The following is a 16,679-nucleotide window of genomic DNA, read 5'->3' on the forward strand; positions in this document are numbered from 1 at the left end:
GAAACTTATAGTTTGTCTGTCATCCCTTCCTAAGTTGGCGTTCTGTCTCATCAGTTAAATGTAGCTTAATTGGTTGTTTTCTAAATTTGTTGTTCACTGCAAACTCTTCTGTGAATTGTATTAATGCAATGAATAGTAGTTTCTCCTTTAATTGTTTTGAAGACTAGGTTTTGTAAGGTTTTTAGTGTAAGCAACTAATACAAACATTCACAACTTGTGGGAGATTGTATTTTGTTCCGTAGAAAAAGTAGGTGGTTTTTCAGTGGACTTAATCAGTGAAAATGTTCAAAGTTTTTAATTTCATGACTTCAGAGAGTAATAAAATTATCATTTCTTTTTTGTCTTCAATGCTTTGTTCTGACACTTGTAAAAATAATTGTTGTACTAAAAACAAGCATTACATCTTCACTTTTTGTTGATTTTAGTGAGCTGAAAAATCCGTATACTGCTGTGAAAATGCCAGTTAAAGACATTGAGATTAAATGGATGGATTTAAGCCGCTGATGGGCTTTTCTTTGTTTTTGAAATAATGCCTTTTCATGCTCCCATGTGTAATTAAAAACATAAGTCTTTGAAAATTGTTTATTGATTTTTCAGCTGCAAAGCAATGGATTTTCAATGTAGAGGAATAGTAATTATTTGATTGGAATTTCATAATTTAGTATGTGTGTATATCACAAATCTGTTTAACAAGGGGATTTAATTAATGATAGTTAATATAGCACTTTGAAAAGCTAACTGGCTTGATATGCACTAGCATGTATGTCTGATTGCAGATCATTGTGTTTCACATTTATTTTGAAATAATCGAAACTTCTACACTAGTTTTACAGTCAGTAATTATGTTCTCAGTAATGGCTCTAAACAAAAAATTGGTTCAGGAGGGATATGTTCTACTGTAGAAGCAAAATATGTCCAGTGACATTCTTCATCTTGGAAATAATCATTTCAGACAGCTATTCTAATGATACTTGAAGTGCATGAAGCAAACCGTTCAAAGGCTAGACTACTGACAGCATTAATGATAAGAACACACAAATTGTGAACAAATCTCTGAATGCATAGAGTAATATAGCAAGCTAATCGCCATGGACGTATATGTAAGGAACGGCGACTTATAATAAATTTTGTGCAAAGTTTACTTGAATTTTAATACAAAATAACTGGATTGGCCATCATGGGTCATTTTCAGAACTGATGATTGCCAAAACCGGTAATTTCACATGGAAATTCCTGTGATTGCCTAGAAAAATAAATTATTTTCAAAACCAGTGCTCATAGGCATCTCTATAGGCATTATGAAGTTATTGGCCTTGGCCATTACCAGATCTGAAGATGGCCAGTGATGGCTCAAACTGACAATTTGGTATTGAAATTCATGTGATTGTGCTGGAAAATAAATTATCTTCTAAAGAAGCACTCACTGGTGTTCCCAATAAAACAGAATTGTAATTTTTTTTTTTCAAAATTCTGCAATCAGCAGATGAGCCTAGTAACTATTGGTGAATTAAAACTACACCAGCTCACTTGAGTAATTGTGGTTATGCAAGAAGGAGAGCCGAGAGAATCCAATGTCATTGGTCATGTGTTGTTCATTGAGCAATGGACAAAGCAGTTAACCGACCTCTAGATTTTCATTTCAAAGGGAAATGTTTCTCTATTGGAATTTTCTAGACCACTACCACATACAATAGATTTGTTGTGACAGTTGTAAATAGGTGCCAAAGTGGGACCTGAGCCTGGATTCCTAATTTTTGTGGGCAGTTGCTTTAAACTTTAGGCTGTATGAGCATGCCTCCAGGCCTGACCGAAACTTTCATAGTCACCAATGTTTCCCCTAATGGGAAAATTCATGTTAAATTAATATCATAGATGTGAATGCTCTGTTAATTTGCTTTATATACCCTGGATGTATTTGTAGCCAACTTAAAAGTGTTAGTGTAGAAAGGGGACATTTATAGTTTTACTTTCATCCACATTATTTATATTCTATTAAAAATATTTGAGTGTACCAATAACTTACTTACATATGGAGATGGGTACTGTCACATATTTGCTACAGTGGCACCTTCTGTCAATGTAGCAATTTCCAGCTTTCATAATATTAGAATGTTTTATGCACAGTGATGTGTTGTGTAGTTGTATGTTAATGGATTGTTTTTTTTTTTTTTTTTTGAAGTATTCTGGAGCTGCAATGTGTGTTTGTTAAAGCTGATAAGTATCTCTTTGATGATAGCAGTCAGTATATTACCTCCAAATGAAATGGTTGGATGATAAATGCTTTGCATGTGGAATGAAAACTAAGCACTACCGAAGAAGTAACAGCTTCACAAGTACATTTATTGCAATTTTTCCCACTCAAAGCTCTTTAATTTCAGAATTGCATACAGCTGAAATGTACTCAGTAGCCAAACACCAACCATAAAATAATAAGTATTTAGCTAATGGGAAGGTAGATTGTACTCTGGTGGAGGGGACACAGACTCTAATTCCTTTGATTTGTAAGCCATTCTGTTTAGTTAGTTGTTGTGGGAGTTCCAAGTAAATTCTCAACCACAAGATATTGCAGTCTCACAGTTCAAAGTATTGTCAGTTATGATCATGAATATTGTATTTAGCACCCCAAAACCACCAAAACTGGCCAGTGTTTTAAGTCTGATGTGTTAATTACAGTTTACCTATTTTCGTGAAGGTATTAAGTGATGCAATCTTTGGAAAAAACACTGTAAAATTGTTGTGCTTGATAATACCCATTTTCACAAGAAAAGATTCAAAAACCATGTATGTGGGCAAGGAATAGGTAAAATTGTTGTTGGGTTAATACAAGTGTGTGACTTCCTGGAATTGGTGTCCATATTTGCATATGAAGGATGAAAACATAAGAACTACAGCAAAGAGATGAAGACTCAGAGTTCAGTTACAAAAGAAGCAGTTTAGATGGTAAATACACAAAATGAATCAAAAAGTTATTTATGAAGAGTGCACAGTTGCTTGGGTTTGCAATGTTGCAGTTCGTGTGACTCCAGCAGAATGTTTTACATGCTGAATATTTCATTTGTGGATTTGGAATGGATTCTCTCTCATATTGATCCACTTCTATCTTTCTTTAACAAGCTGTGAGTAGTTCAGTTTCCAGAACAGATCTAAAAGCTTTACATGTAGTGTTGAATTAATTTTTTTGGTTATGAAGTCTTGTAGATGCAAATGCTATCTCATGCAAAACAGCAAGGGCACTGCTAGGCTTAATAGTCTTACCTGGAGAGAGGAGGGAAAAAAAAACAAAAAAAACACACTTTCTTTTCTCTCATGTAGTCATTCCAAAAGGTTTGCCCGACAGTCCTAGGCATAGCAACACAGGTTATCACACTGTCACTTATGACAGCTACAAATAATCAGTAAAAATATTTTTGACAAATACAATTCAAAAAATTCACCCGGGATCAACCATCATATTAGGTGCCTAATAATCTTATCCAAAGTATCTATGGTACAGGGAAAGAAGGTAAAAGTGATGTGGAGGAACAGTGAGCAGGTGTGTCAAGTCTGAGAATTGTGAGAACTATGGGCAGCGATTGAAGAGGTATATGGAAACCGTTACATGAGGTTTCTTCTGTACTGGTGAGTGATGATACTAGTGGAAAGTTGCATCATCAATTTAAATTTGAAGAAGTTTAAAAAAATTTGTAACTAGAACACTGAGTGACCTACGTTCTTAAATGTTTCCTCCTCTTCCATTACCTTATTAGGCCTCCAGTTGTGTTGTCTTCGCTCCCTTCTTCTCCATTTGAGGCTGCACTCAGGCTATAACCTCATTGCTGGTAGGATGTTGAATTGTAATGGTTTCTCGTTTTTCTTTTATTAATATCCGATTACTCTTGCTCTTATGTTCTATAACTGTAGGCTTGATGCTCTTTCAGTAATTCTGTCCTCATAGGGCATGTCATTATTAATAAATCTAACACCATTCTCAAAACTTATGAATTTTATTGCAAACATTCTTAAAAGTTGGAATTTCGTGGTAGGAGACTGTACTGCATGTTAGTACCATATTAAGTTGTGTATAAACTAGCTTTTCCTCCTAGCTGTCATTAGAGTTCATATGGTGTGCATAACATTTTAAGTAATATGCTGACTTCTTTTATGAAATAATTTTCGTGAGTAAGTGAGTAATAGGTTTTAAAAGAAAATTAACTCTCACAGCTTTTGCATAAAACCTTGTTTTCATTATAATATTTCACTGATAACACACTGTATTCATAACATTTACCAGTGCCCGTGTGTCCTGCTGGGTGCACACACATGCCTGTGTGTGTGTGTGTGTGTGTGTGTGTGTGTGTGTGTGTGTGTGTGTGTAGCATTTACTTACTTGAGATCAGAAACGGAGCGAGTAAGAGTCTGACATTTGGGTAACATACTTCACAAATCAAAGCATAGCCTGTAATATCAGCTCTTAACGGTCTTCTTGTGTTCCCATTGTAGCTCCGCGAGGGTGATGAGTTGGTGAATTGTGGCTCTATGGTCACTTCATTGTAGCTCCGCGAGGATGATGAGTCTGAAAATTGTGGCACTATGGTCACTTTGTACTCCTAGACTTGTTCTCTCTCATTGAAGCATGCAGGAGTGTAATGCTACTCATGATGGTATGTGGAATAAGTTTCATACTGTAATTCAAGCTCCAGATGAAGTCCAGTGCAATTAAAATGGTTGTATTCTTGTTTATTTCACCCCCCGCCATTAGAAAACAAAAAGGAGCAATGTCACTGTTGTATCCCTACAACAAAAAAGAGCACTATTTCTGTAATTTATTTCAATAACTAATAACCGTTTAGTGATTGAAGTTTGTCCTCATATCATGTTTTCTGGTACTGTTGTTATATACTTGGCAATGCCCTGAATGTATTCAGTGTAATTGTTACACGTTCTCTGAATATATGTTAAATATTACAATAAATTTACAGCAGTCTTCAAAAAAGTTTAATCTGTATAAATGTATGTAAAAACAGAACCATATTCAATGCTAACTGATCAGCTGATTTTATTGGTATATAACTTGTTTCTGTCATTTAGGCAGATCGACATTTTGTGGCATTTCAGCTTTCATTTGCGAATGGCTGTGAAGCTGAAAACATTAGTGCATGAAATAAATGAATAGCAATGTACAGTTTAATGGCAGAAATTTCTTTCAAAATGGTTGCGTGTGTAGTGAGAATGATGCTAGTCCGTGGTTATGTTTGCAAACTCATGTACTCACTCCCTTTGTGAGTGAGTCAAGTGCACTTGTACCCAACAAAGACTCCGGTAACAAGTTGGTGGTGGTGAAGGCTCAAGAGTAGAGTTCATGCCACATGGAGACGTCGAGTTTGGAGATGATATCGCAGGATTCGCTGACTAGTTTAAAGCGAGTATACACAGCTCATTTCTGATCTCTATTACTTACATGACACTGAGGGAGAAATATATGAACTAATAAGACGAGGGCACTCATCAAACTTGTGAAGGTGTTTCTTCACCATGCGAAAGGGATTAGAAGGAAATGAGGATCAAGCTATGAAACAGTAGACAAATTTCCTCTTTCTCTCAATTCATCACCTTCTCTCAATCTCTTTCATACCTTTTTTTTTAAATAGGTTTGTGGAACTATTGTTTCTACTTTTCTACTCTTATTTCATGTTTAGCTCTCATCTTTTGATTGCTTGCAGCTCATTATAAGTAATACAGAATTTGTCTGTTAGTTGTTAGTCCACTGTTGCTTTTAAGTCCTCTATTGCATCTGGTCTCTCTCTCTTCACTTGGTTTGGAACAAGTTCTACTTTCCTTTCAGGAATTTTTGGTCATTACTTTTCCTTTCTACTTATCCTACTTTAGCTTTCTACTTATCCATTTCTTCTAATGAAGAGAGCAGCTTGAAAATATTTTAAATTCTTGAGATTTAACGTTTGGTTTTTCGCATGTGAGTGCCTGTTAGCTTGCCTATATTATTCTTGATTCTACAGTTGGTAAACATTGCTTCTCTTCTGAATGCTGAATATTCGTTGGTGGCTTAATTTGGTATCAAGCCATTTAAATATGTATTCAGATTAGAGTTCACATGTTGGAACCATATATTGTGAAACAGTGCTATATTGTCAATCAGGTGCTTGGAATATCTGGAAAAAAAAGTCCTGACTAAAAATGTGAAGTAATCAGAAGAGGAGGAGGAAGTGGAAGAAGAAAAATTTCACAATTTGAGAGGGTTTGTGATGTTATTTCAGTGATTACAAAATGCAGCTTGTATTTGCAAAGAACTTGAGAGTATTACCTTTCTTATGAGTAAGACAATGCAAATTGTTTGGCGTGGATGCGTGTGTTGATTCAGTTGGGAAGAGTATCATAAAGCCATTGTATCCTCTCTTGACACAAGCTGTCCCACAACTCTTGTAACTGGTCCTGGATAATGATACTGGGACTGTTCTGACATCTGAACTAGCCCCACACATCCTATAGTTGGCATATGAGGGGATCTTGCTGGTCATGGAAGTATCTCAACATTACACACAGTACATAGATGTGCATGCTGTGTGTGGATCAGCACTGTCCTGTTGAAAAACGGCACTACGATACTTCATTTGAGTGCTAATGCCATTGTGCCATCAGAGTTCCCTCCATCACTACTATCTGTGATCTGAATTCATACCTGCTGGCTCCACAGGCAATGGAAACTAGAATAACACTACTGTGCCTCTCCAAATCATTGGAACAATGGCACCTCTTTCCAGGTTTCTGCCATATTCACTGACTGAACACAATGTGACACCATTCATCAGTCCATGCTTCCCAGTCATGGCACCATTCCAAAGGCAACCATTTGTGTTGTGATGTTGCTGTTAAGTTACACAGGGACCTAATTGCTAAGTCTGGCTGCTGCTAGTCTCTGACTAATGGTGAAGGATTACACAGAATATTCCAGAGTCCATTACTTGGTCTCAAATGACAGGTGTACATGAGTAGTAGTATGATGTGCTTGGTGCACAATACAGTGATCCCCCTTCTGGTGGTCAGTCTGAATCCTAAAGAATAGGCCACTGTGATATCTGAGTGAGTGCCCCACAAATATGGATGTTGCATGATTAGACTATCTGGCCACCTGGAGACCCACAGTGAGAACCCTTTCAAATTGTCAGATGCTGATAATGCTGTCTCACAAGAGTAAGCAGCATCTCCATGTCTTTCACAGGGATCACTCAACATCTGTCGGCATCCCTTACATGTCCTACCAAGCCTGGTAATAACAGTAAACCTGAACAATACTAATGACCTGTGGTGGCTTTTCTACCTGTCGCAGAAAATCGCCATTCAAAGTTACATTGACACATCTTATGTGTGTGTGACTTTTTCTTGTTGAGCTGTGTATTTCTCTTGAGAGGATAGTTGCAACTTGACACATTTTATATGTAGACCCTTCATTCAGTTCTACAAATTAAATGGTTCTTTTATTTATTTTATGATATTCTGGCAAAAAATTTCCTGAACATACAATATAAAAAGAAGCAGATATTTATCTTATATAGTATTCACCACTTGTGTAAATTTATGTACAGTTTTTTTTTCTTTTGACAAGGCTCTCTCAAGATGGTTAATTCTAAAATGCATAAACTGAATAATTCTGCTAGATGATTTGAGAACTGGAGTTTGAATGGATTAAACGTTTTAAACGTTTCTAGGCAACTTTAGTGTTGCTTTATGTTACTTACATAGAATTGCTGTTCAAGCTAGTTACTTACATAGAATTGCTGTTCAAGCTAGTTACTTACATAGAATTGCTGTTCAAGCTATCTTCCTCCTCGCCCTCCCCCCCACCCCAAATTATTTTGCTGGAAGTGATTCAGATATTTGATTAGTTGTTTACAAGAATTAACTTTTGTTAAAAATACGCATGACCCCATTATGGTTTATTTGGTTTACTGTTAATAAGTGTTTGTTATTGTTGGCATCACACATGGTTATTGGGAGTCAATGGTATTATTTCCAAAGAGCATTTGACAAGATTGATTGAATGTTGCAGCAAGCATTTTAATTAATCAAATTACGTATTTTATGTCTTTATATCTTAATTATAACAATTTTTTTTTTCATTTATTGTAGTGTTGGGTTCATGGTGATGTCGTATCCAGGGCGCCCACCCATGGTGCCTGGGATCCCGCCAATGGCACCTGCAATGGCCATGCCCTACATGCCTATAGGAGGTTTGTATTTTCTCTTAATTTTTTACTGTAGAACAATCTATTACTGGATGATAGAATGCAATAAGAGAGATTATTTTTGTTCTAGGTCCACCGCCGCTAATGCCTGCTGTGATGCCTATGCCACCTCACGTAAGACTGATCTATGTTTCTGCCAAATAGATACTTAATTTATGTTTTTGCCATATAGATAGTACTACCTGAAGGAAATGGTCATTTTTACAGAATTTGTTTCAGTAATAATATTGAATCAGTGTAATATTGTTGCCAATTAATTGTGAATAGTACTGTATATGGATATTCACACTATAATTTCTTGTGAATATGGCATTACTCATTAGCTACATATAGACAAAAAAACTCTGAAACTTCAAGCAGCCACCTCTCTCTCTCTCTCTCTCTCTCTCTCTCTCTCTCTCTCTCTCTCTCTCTCTCTCTCTCTCTGTCTCCAACCACTCCGTCCAACCTCTCCAACCCCTCCCCACCCTCCATCCCCTCTCCACTGCCTCTCCCCCTCCCCAATCTCCCCACCTCCTACCTCTCTCCACTCTCCCAACCTCCTACCTCTCTCCACTCTCCCAACCTCCTACCTCTCTCCACTCTCCCAACCTCCTACCTCTCTCCACTCTCCCAACCTCCTACCTCTCTCCACTCTCCCAACCTCCTACCTCTCTCTCTCTCTCTCTCTCTCTCTCTCTCTCTCTCTCTCTCCAACCCCCCACCTCCTCTCCACTCTCCCCAACCCCCCAAAATCATTCTCCATTATAATGTCAACATGTTACAGAGAGAAATTTTTCACTAGGACTTAAGGATGAATACAGACAAGGAACTATGTGAACACTTTGAATGTGGGGGATCAACTTTGTACATTATATAAATCAAAGCCTGCCAGACAACAAGGAAGACAGCGATGCATTCATTCTCACTTTTGATGGGATTCCCTTCCAGGAAAGTGTAAAAATCATATGTTCATTGTGCGATGTGAAACTATGTTACCTGTATCACATTTGGCGTTTTAAGTGCCACCACTTCGGGAATATGTATTCTAAGTGCACACACAACCTGATTCATGGTGACTGTGACCGGCCGCTTCACAAAATTCATTGTGTGCACTACCACCCCCCACTATCCTCGAAGTGTGCTAACCTGCTTGAGGAATGCAAAATTCAAGAACTGAGGGTCAAAGATCATATCTCAGATTTTGAAGCTTGGAAGAAGTGATTGATTATATCCAATCTCAGCAGCAGTACCTGGTGTATGACTTCCTCCTCCATCATCTATCAGTGACAGGGCTCCCTCTCAGAGCCACTCACCTGAAATCTACAGATCAGAGGCCCAATACTGGCCAGTGGCCGAACGAGCTGTGGGCTGTGGTCTCTCAACTTTCCCACCATTTTCCCATTCATTCACCCCACAGTGGTAAGTCCTCACAAGGATACCACCTGCCAAAAGTTGTGAAAATTAAAAAGGGAAAAACCTATGGTGAAGGCTGCCCTGGTGACTTCGCCACAGATGCCAGATCCCTCCACACTGTCAGACTCCAAACCAGTCTTCATTGATGTTGTGCGATCCCCACTGGTGACAGATACTGATTCTGGGAAATGAGTTATCCTCCTGGCCACTTTATGCTTAACCAGGACAGCCTTAACACGACAATCCAATCAAAAGGCATTGGATATTACTGTCACCCACTGGGAACTATGCTACTAATTTCCCCATGTTCTGAAAACTGTGTTGCTCTCCAAGAAACACAAACAACTGATGATTATTCTCCAACTCTTTGAGATAACCATGCATTCTGTTGGAATCTTACAGGCCCTGAGAGAGCATCTATAGGGGTCTGTAAATCAGCTTGCTCAGACGTCAGTGAATGTATTCGCTTTTGTATGATATTGGAAGCAGTCCCAGTAAGAGTGCAAACCACACTGCTCTCACCATTTGTAACATTTATTTGCCTCCAGGCAAGTCACTTATTTACACTGAGATGAGAACAATGCAATCATGCTGCTCTCCTCTATATGTACCGGATCTTGGTCGTATCCCCTTTGGACTATGATTGTCAGGTTTATGGCTCAGTTTTGAAATTGCTAGACCCAATCCATAATTGTGGTGTAAGGCCGGCTACTGGTGTGTTACAGACTGATCCCATAGATAGTCTGCTTACTGGAGTGCCACCATTCAAAAATTTTCCAGTCAGCCAAAGTTTTGCATACAGGTGGTGCTGAGCCCACCTCAGGTGGGATTATTATTTCGAACGCACCTCGAGGTCCTCTTCTGGGATATCCGCCTACCCTCTTTAGAATGTGTCTCTCTTGTTTGCTGGTGCAGTGGCTAGCACACTGGACTCGCATTCGGGAGGACGATGGTTCAATCCCGTATCCGTCCATCCTGATTTAGGTTTTCCGTGATTTCCCTAAATCGCTCCAGGCAAATGCCAGGATGTTCCTTTGAAAGGGCACAGCCGACTTCCCTTCCTAATCCGATGACATTGCAGTCTGGTCTCCTCCCCCAAAACAACCCAACCCCCTCTTGTTTGCCCGCACAGCCTCCTTGGTTAGTGCACAGATCAGGACTTGTCTGTTTAGGGGACATAAAAGTTTGTGATCGGTCTGTTTAGAGGACATAAAAGTTTGTCACCCCCATGACCATTCGCTGTACATTCCTCCCTCTTCTTTAGGAGTATCATGGTGGTTGCTCATTTATTCTAAAACCATGGACAGGACGGAATATGCTTTTACATCTCCCACTGGTCACGATCTGCTTTTATGGTTTGGAACATGTATTGTTTTTATGGTAGAACTAACAGCCATTTACAGAGCCATATGTTCTATGCTATTGACTGAATTTTAATTGGTACTGACTCAATGACCAGTCTGCAGGCTGTTGATCAATGTTACTCTTGTCACCTGTGATATCTGGTATTCATAACCTTTCTGATGTTAGTGATTATGCCTTCCCAGTTGTCTTTCTGTAGGGATCCCACTACAGTATGTGTCTGGGAGACCTCCCTTTGCCAGCTGCCTTGACCATGTAGCTCTAATGGATCGGGAGTGAGATGGATGTGGGGAGAACAGCTCCCATCACGTGCAGTGCCTCAGGGGACACTTGTTTGGCCCCATATGCTTGCTGTCCTGGTTATTTATCTTACCTTGTTTTGTTATTATTGCCATTCCAACTGATGTGTAGTATGCTTTTTGCCCTTAAAAATCTCACAAGCACAAAGGCATTTTTTACTCTGCAACTTTCTTTGCGCTTAATTATGTGTGTATGTTTGTGTGTGTGGGGGGGGGGGGGGGGGAGGAGGTGTTGCTGGTATGTCTCCTCTCACTGCAGATTGCAGATAAGCCCTCTTTACACCCCATAGCCCTTGGCACCCCCTTCTCTCATTCCACCAACCTGTCTCTCGCCACTCATTGTGTACTGTTGATACGTCTTAGTGGTAGTTACCTTTGGCAAACAGTGGCACCAGTGTTACACAGGGTGTCACGGCAAGAAGTATAAGCAAACAAGTGCGCGTAATCTAATTTTATGCTATTGGGTAATACTAGGTTGATAGACACACTCTAATATATGATCCTTACCATTAGGTGAATAGCACTTGGTCGTATGGAGCATGCACACAAATGTTCACCCTGGAGCTGGCAGACGTACTCCTGACAGATACTATGTTCATGCCACGAAAAAAGCTGCCATGTGTGCTTGATTAGTAGACTGTTAAAAAGTAACACATGTTCAGCAGTGTGCAAGATGAAAATGGAATTTGGATCCTCCCTCGTGTAAGTCCACTCATCAGTGGGACAAAACTCTTTGAGAAATGGGAAGCTTGATTTCAAATGCTGGAAGAAATCCTGAAACACAAGTGAATGAAGAGACTGTGGAACATGCACTTGAAACATTTTCTAGAAGCCCATGTAAATCCATTAGACAAGCTAGTAGGGAACTTGATGTCCCCCATTCATTGATGTACAACTTTCTGTATAAACATCTTCGCTTGTGTGCTCAACAAAATCGAGCTATTGCATCACATTAAGCATGAGGCCTAAAGCAGGCAATGTGATTTTGCTGTTGAACTGTTGCGTCATATAGATAAGAAAGCTACTACCTCAATTCAGTGCTGTTCAGTGATGAATCTAACTTCCATGTCTGTGGCAATGTTAACCAACATAACTGTTGAATATTGGGGGAAGTGAGACTCCAGGAGAATTGATTGAGTATGAAAGAGGCACACCAACTGTTATTGTGTGGATTGATCTCAATATGTTGGAAAACTATGCAGTTCCACTGGTGTCTCCTGACGTGGTTTTCCAGCAGGATGGTGTTACACCCCACTATCATGGGCCGGTTACCACATTTCTCAATTTCCCTCGGTCTCCCAATCTAAGATACCAGTATATGGGGGTTTATCAAGGACATCGTTTACAGAGCAATGGTATGAGATCTGGTAAAGTTGAAACAACGGGTCTTCGCCGCAGTAGAGGTCATAACACCTGTCTAGTGCATGAACATGTGGGAGGAAATGAAGTACTGTTTTGATATCTGTCAAGCTACAAAATGTGCCCTCAAATAACTGTACTAACATGCATAAAAATGTTTAGTTCCTGTACACAATGTTGAACAAATAAAGCTATGAAAATTAACATGTACTGAAATATAAACAAATGTTTTTGTATACCTCTAGCCTGGACATCCCGTGTTATTTCATCTATCTGTGTGGCCTCTTACATGGTCTGCAAGTGTGCTGCTCCCTTCCCCTATGAGTTTAAATTGTGTAACATTAGGAGGTTGGGCTGCAGGTTATGCCTTGGAACTGATGGTGTTACTTGTCAAAATGCTGACAACTTTTGACAAGTTTAACACGGCTGCATGCAAACATTAAATACGGTAGCCTTCAAAAGAGAGTAGACAAAAATCTTGTATAATACTGTTCGATGAACTAGTATTTGAAGGAGTCCGTACAGCAAATCTGCAACCTCCATTCTGCATGATATCCAGAAAAGAAATTATATTGTGTGCCCCCTTACTCCAAGTGTGAGTGGAATAGGACAAAAAATCATCAGTACTGCTTTAAATTGCCCTCTGACACACATTGTGTAATAGCTTGTGGACTATATGTGTAAATGTAGAAGAAGCAAGATGAAAATGTACAAGAAGTTGGAAAAATGAGTAGTGTAGAAGTAGTCAAGGTCACATGAAGCGTGTTCTGGTTGTGTATGGAGCTATAACTAGTTTTGAATCATCGTAATATACACCTTGATTAATATCTGAATTTTTGTTTACTTTAGATGTTGGCTGCACCACCAATGCCTCCAATGCCAGCGCCACCAATAAGAACGTACAGACCACCACAGCAACCAACTGTGACACATCATGCTGCACCAACAACTGTTCGACCTGCTTCATTCACCAAAAGACAGAGTGAACCATCTGGTCCACCTGTTACAGTATTTGTGGGAAACATAACTGAAAGAGCTCCAGATGCAATGATAAGGCACATTCTGGCTGCATGTGGACACGTTGTCTCATGGAAGAGAGTGCAAGGTAATGGGAGTTCAGCATCAAATTGTATGACACTTTTTGCAAAATTACAAGGAGACAGTATCACTGACTGGTACTTTCATTTCGAAGGCAGAGTTCCAGTACTGCTGATAGACACATTTGAAAGCGAAAAATATCTTCCTTGCTTTGGTAACTGGTAGTTTTCCCCTCAGAGAGGAAATAGTATTTATCTCAAACGCCTTCCTCAACTTCATGTCCCTTTGTCCTCACAACAGGTGAGTCCCTCTCAAACTGGAGTCTGAGGGGCAATACCCTCCTTTCCAAACGTATTCCTCAGTTCTCCTTTGGGGAGGAACCAACAGTTCTGAAAACAGGTTTACAGTTTTATGTCCTGGAGGTAAATATGGGCTAGTTATTCTGTCTTGTTGTAATTTTACTGTTTCTCAAGTAAATTTTCTTTATAATACAGTTGGTGTTTTTATTCATTATTGTGTATAAAAATTTATTTCAATTTTCAGCCTTTGGATTTTGTGAGTTTGGGAGTCCAGATGCTGGCCTGAGAGCAATTCGCTTACTTCATGACATGGAGATCGGTGGAAAAAAGTTGGTGGTCAAAGTTGATGCAAAAACAAAAACTGTTCTTGATGAATACAAAGGTAATAGCTTATAGTTAAAAGGCAGTAACAATAGCAAAAAAAAGGTAAATCTCTCATCTGGAATACTGTAAATTAACTTGTTACCTGTGGTGGCAGGTCTGAATTTGTAATCTAATCCTAAATCATGGATTAAGATGGCAAAGTAGCTTACACATTCTGAATGGCACCAATATGTTTCATGAAAATAATAAGCTGATCATTAATGGGTTTCAAAATTAATTCTCTCCCCCCCCCCCCCCCCTCGTGTGTGTGTGTGTGTGTGTGTGTGTGTGTGTGTGTGTGTGTGTGTGTGTGTGTGTGTGTCAAGTAGAATATTATGTCACTAGGGTAGCTTGGATGTAGTCAAATAAAAGTTTCTGGTATTGAACTAATAAGAAATATAATGTGAACTCTGTTCTGTTGCTGAATTAATGAGAGGGACAAGAGAAGAGAGCTTTTTTCTCTCCTTATGAGTCAGAATATCAGCAGCACCTTAGCTTTAATATGTTGTCAGAATGAAAAAAAGTAAAAGACCAATTGAATTAGGCAAAGGGATCAATCTTGCGTGAGAAGGTGGACATCTGTTTCTTTATAGATGTCATAGAAACTTGTTATGATGTACTTAACACCTACCACTGCTCTCATACCATATTTGATAGTCTGATGGTTGTCCAGAATATGTTCGGGAAAGAAATTGTAGGAACATATTTAACATTGTCCTAATGAAACGTGAATTTGTAAGGAAAGGTCGTTGAATACCCTCACAAGAAAAGGTCAATTTACATACTGGACTGTGCAAATAATGACTGCAAATAAACCCATAAAACGTTTCTGCATTGTATCAGTGTTCAGAGTTGATTGTGCACCCAAACTTCTCTGTTTCTATGTCCACCTTCTCAGGCAAGATTGATCCTTTGCCTAATTCAATTTGTATTTTACTTTTTTCATTCTGACAACACATTAAAGCTAAGGTGTTGCTGAAATTCTGATTCTTAAGGAGAGAAAAAAGCTCTTTTCCCTCTCATTAATTCAGTAAGTTTGCAAAAACAACAGAGTTCACATTATATTTCTTACTAGTTCAGTATCAAAAACTTTCATTTAACTACATTATGCAACACTTTAATTTGGACTATATGAACTACTATCTATAATTGAATACCAAGTTTTTCCAATATTGTATGACTTGATTAGAGTGCTGTTTTCCTGATTTGATCACTCTGCTCCACTTCTCTCTTGTCAGACCAGTTTTCCTGACTCATTTTTAATGACGTAAAATCCAAAATTTTCATTTTTGGATCTTTTCAAAAATAGGATTCTTCTTTCTCAGCTCACATTAAATTTTCCAGTTGAATTTTTGTTTATTAATATGTTTGTAAAGTCTCTAATGACACCTCCGGTTTTCCATCCAGGTCAGCTGCAACTGAAACAGACTTCCGCTTTTTCTCATGGTTTCATTAAGTCGTTTTTCGTTAAATCTCACTTGAGTAAAATTATTTGGTATAAAGATTGTTAAAAGAAAACAACAGCAATGGACTTCAACAAGATCGGTCATGGATAATTACATAGTTTGTTAGTCGTGCTATTTTTGTAGAATTTTGTTCCTGTGTACCATGCTCTGCCATATTTTACAGACTATAAGATACACTTTTTTCTTTGAAAAATTGCCTCCAAAATTCAGGTGCATCTGTACTCGAAACTAATATAAAAATGTCCAGTGTGTGATTTAAATTTCACACCAGTTTTAAAAATGGCCATATATTTGATGCCATGGGAAACATATCTCTATCTGGCAACAGTGGATTGAACTGGCAATAGCAGTGCACCAGCACAACGAACATGAGTTGTGGCGAGGAATGAAGCAAATGGATGGAGGATGAAAACCAACATTATTTCATGTCAAAGGGAGCTTTGGAATGATCTACAGTCAAACAAGTGTGGCATTGGATAAAACAGTCGTGGTCTAGATGAGAGAAGGCATTTTAAATATTTCAAGAAGTGCGGCATAAGTGATGCTGAAACTTCCTGGCAGATTAAAACTGTGTGCCCGACCGAGACAGTCGGGCACACAGTCTTAAGAAGAAAGTTCAGATGATGATTTTCAGGAATTTTGAAGTCACTTTGGTGTTATAAACTAAGAATTTTTTTAGTCTGTCTTTGCAGTCTAATAATAAAAATTGTAAAAATGTTATTTTTTCTAAAAAAGCTTGAAAATTAAGGTGTGTCTAATAGTACGTAATGTCTTATAAGACTTAAAATGTGGTATGTTGTAATACTACAATTGCCTTCCTGTGAGATATATTTCATATTAGAAACTTATGTCTTGTCCTCC

The 16,679-nt window shown here is 38.5% G+C and overlaps 1 protein-coding gene across 3 annotated transcripts in view; it reads left to right on the forward strand.

Moving 5' to 3' along the window:
• Nucleotides 1-16,679, forward strand: part of LOC126271940 (RNA-binding protein 25) — a 180,700-nt gene that overhangs the window by 40,971 nt on the left and 123,050 nt on the right. For all 3 annotated transcript variants that reach the window (XM_049974363.1, XM_049974361.1, XM_049974364.1), the window contains 4 exons: nucleotides 8,122-8,222; nucleotides 8,308-8,351; nucleotides 13,502-13,757; nucleotides 14,234-14,371. In XM_049974363.1, the coding sequence (XP_049830320.1) occupies nucleotides 8,122-8,222; nucleotides 8,308-8,351; nucleotides 13,502-13,757; nucleotides 14,234-14,371 (539 nt within the window). The remainder of the gene's footprint in view (nucleotides 1-8,121; nucleotides 8,223-8,307; nucleotides 8,352-13,501; nucleotides 13,758-14,233; nucleotides 14,372-16,679) is intronic.

This window comes from Schistocerca gregaria, chromosome 5 (genome assembly GCF_023897955.1).
Source record: "Schistocerca gregaria isolate iqSchGreg1 chromosome 5, iqSchGreg1.2, whole genome shotgun sequence".
NCBI lineage: Eukaryota > Metazoa > Arthropoda > Insecta > Orthoptera > Acrididae > Schistocerca > Schistocerca gregaria.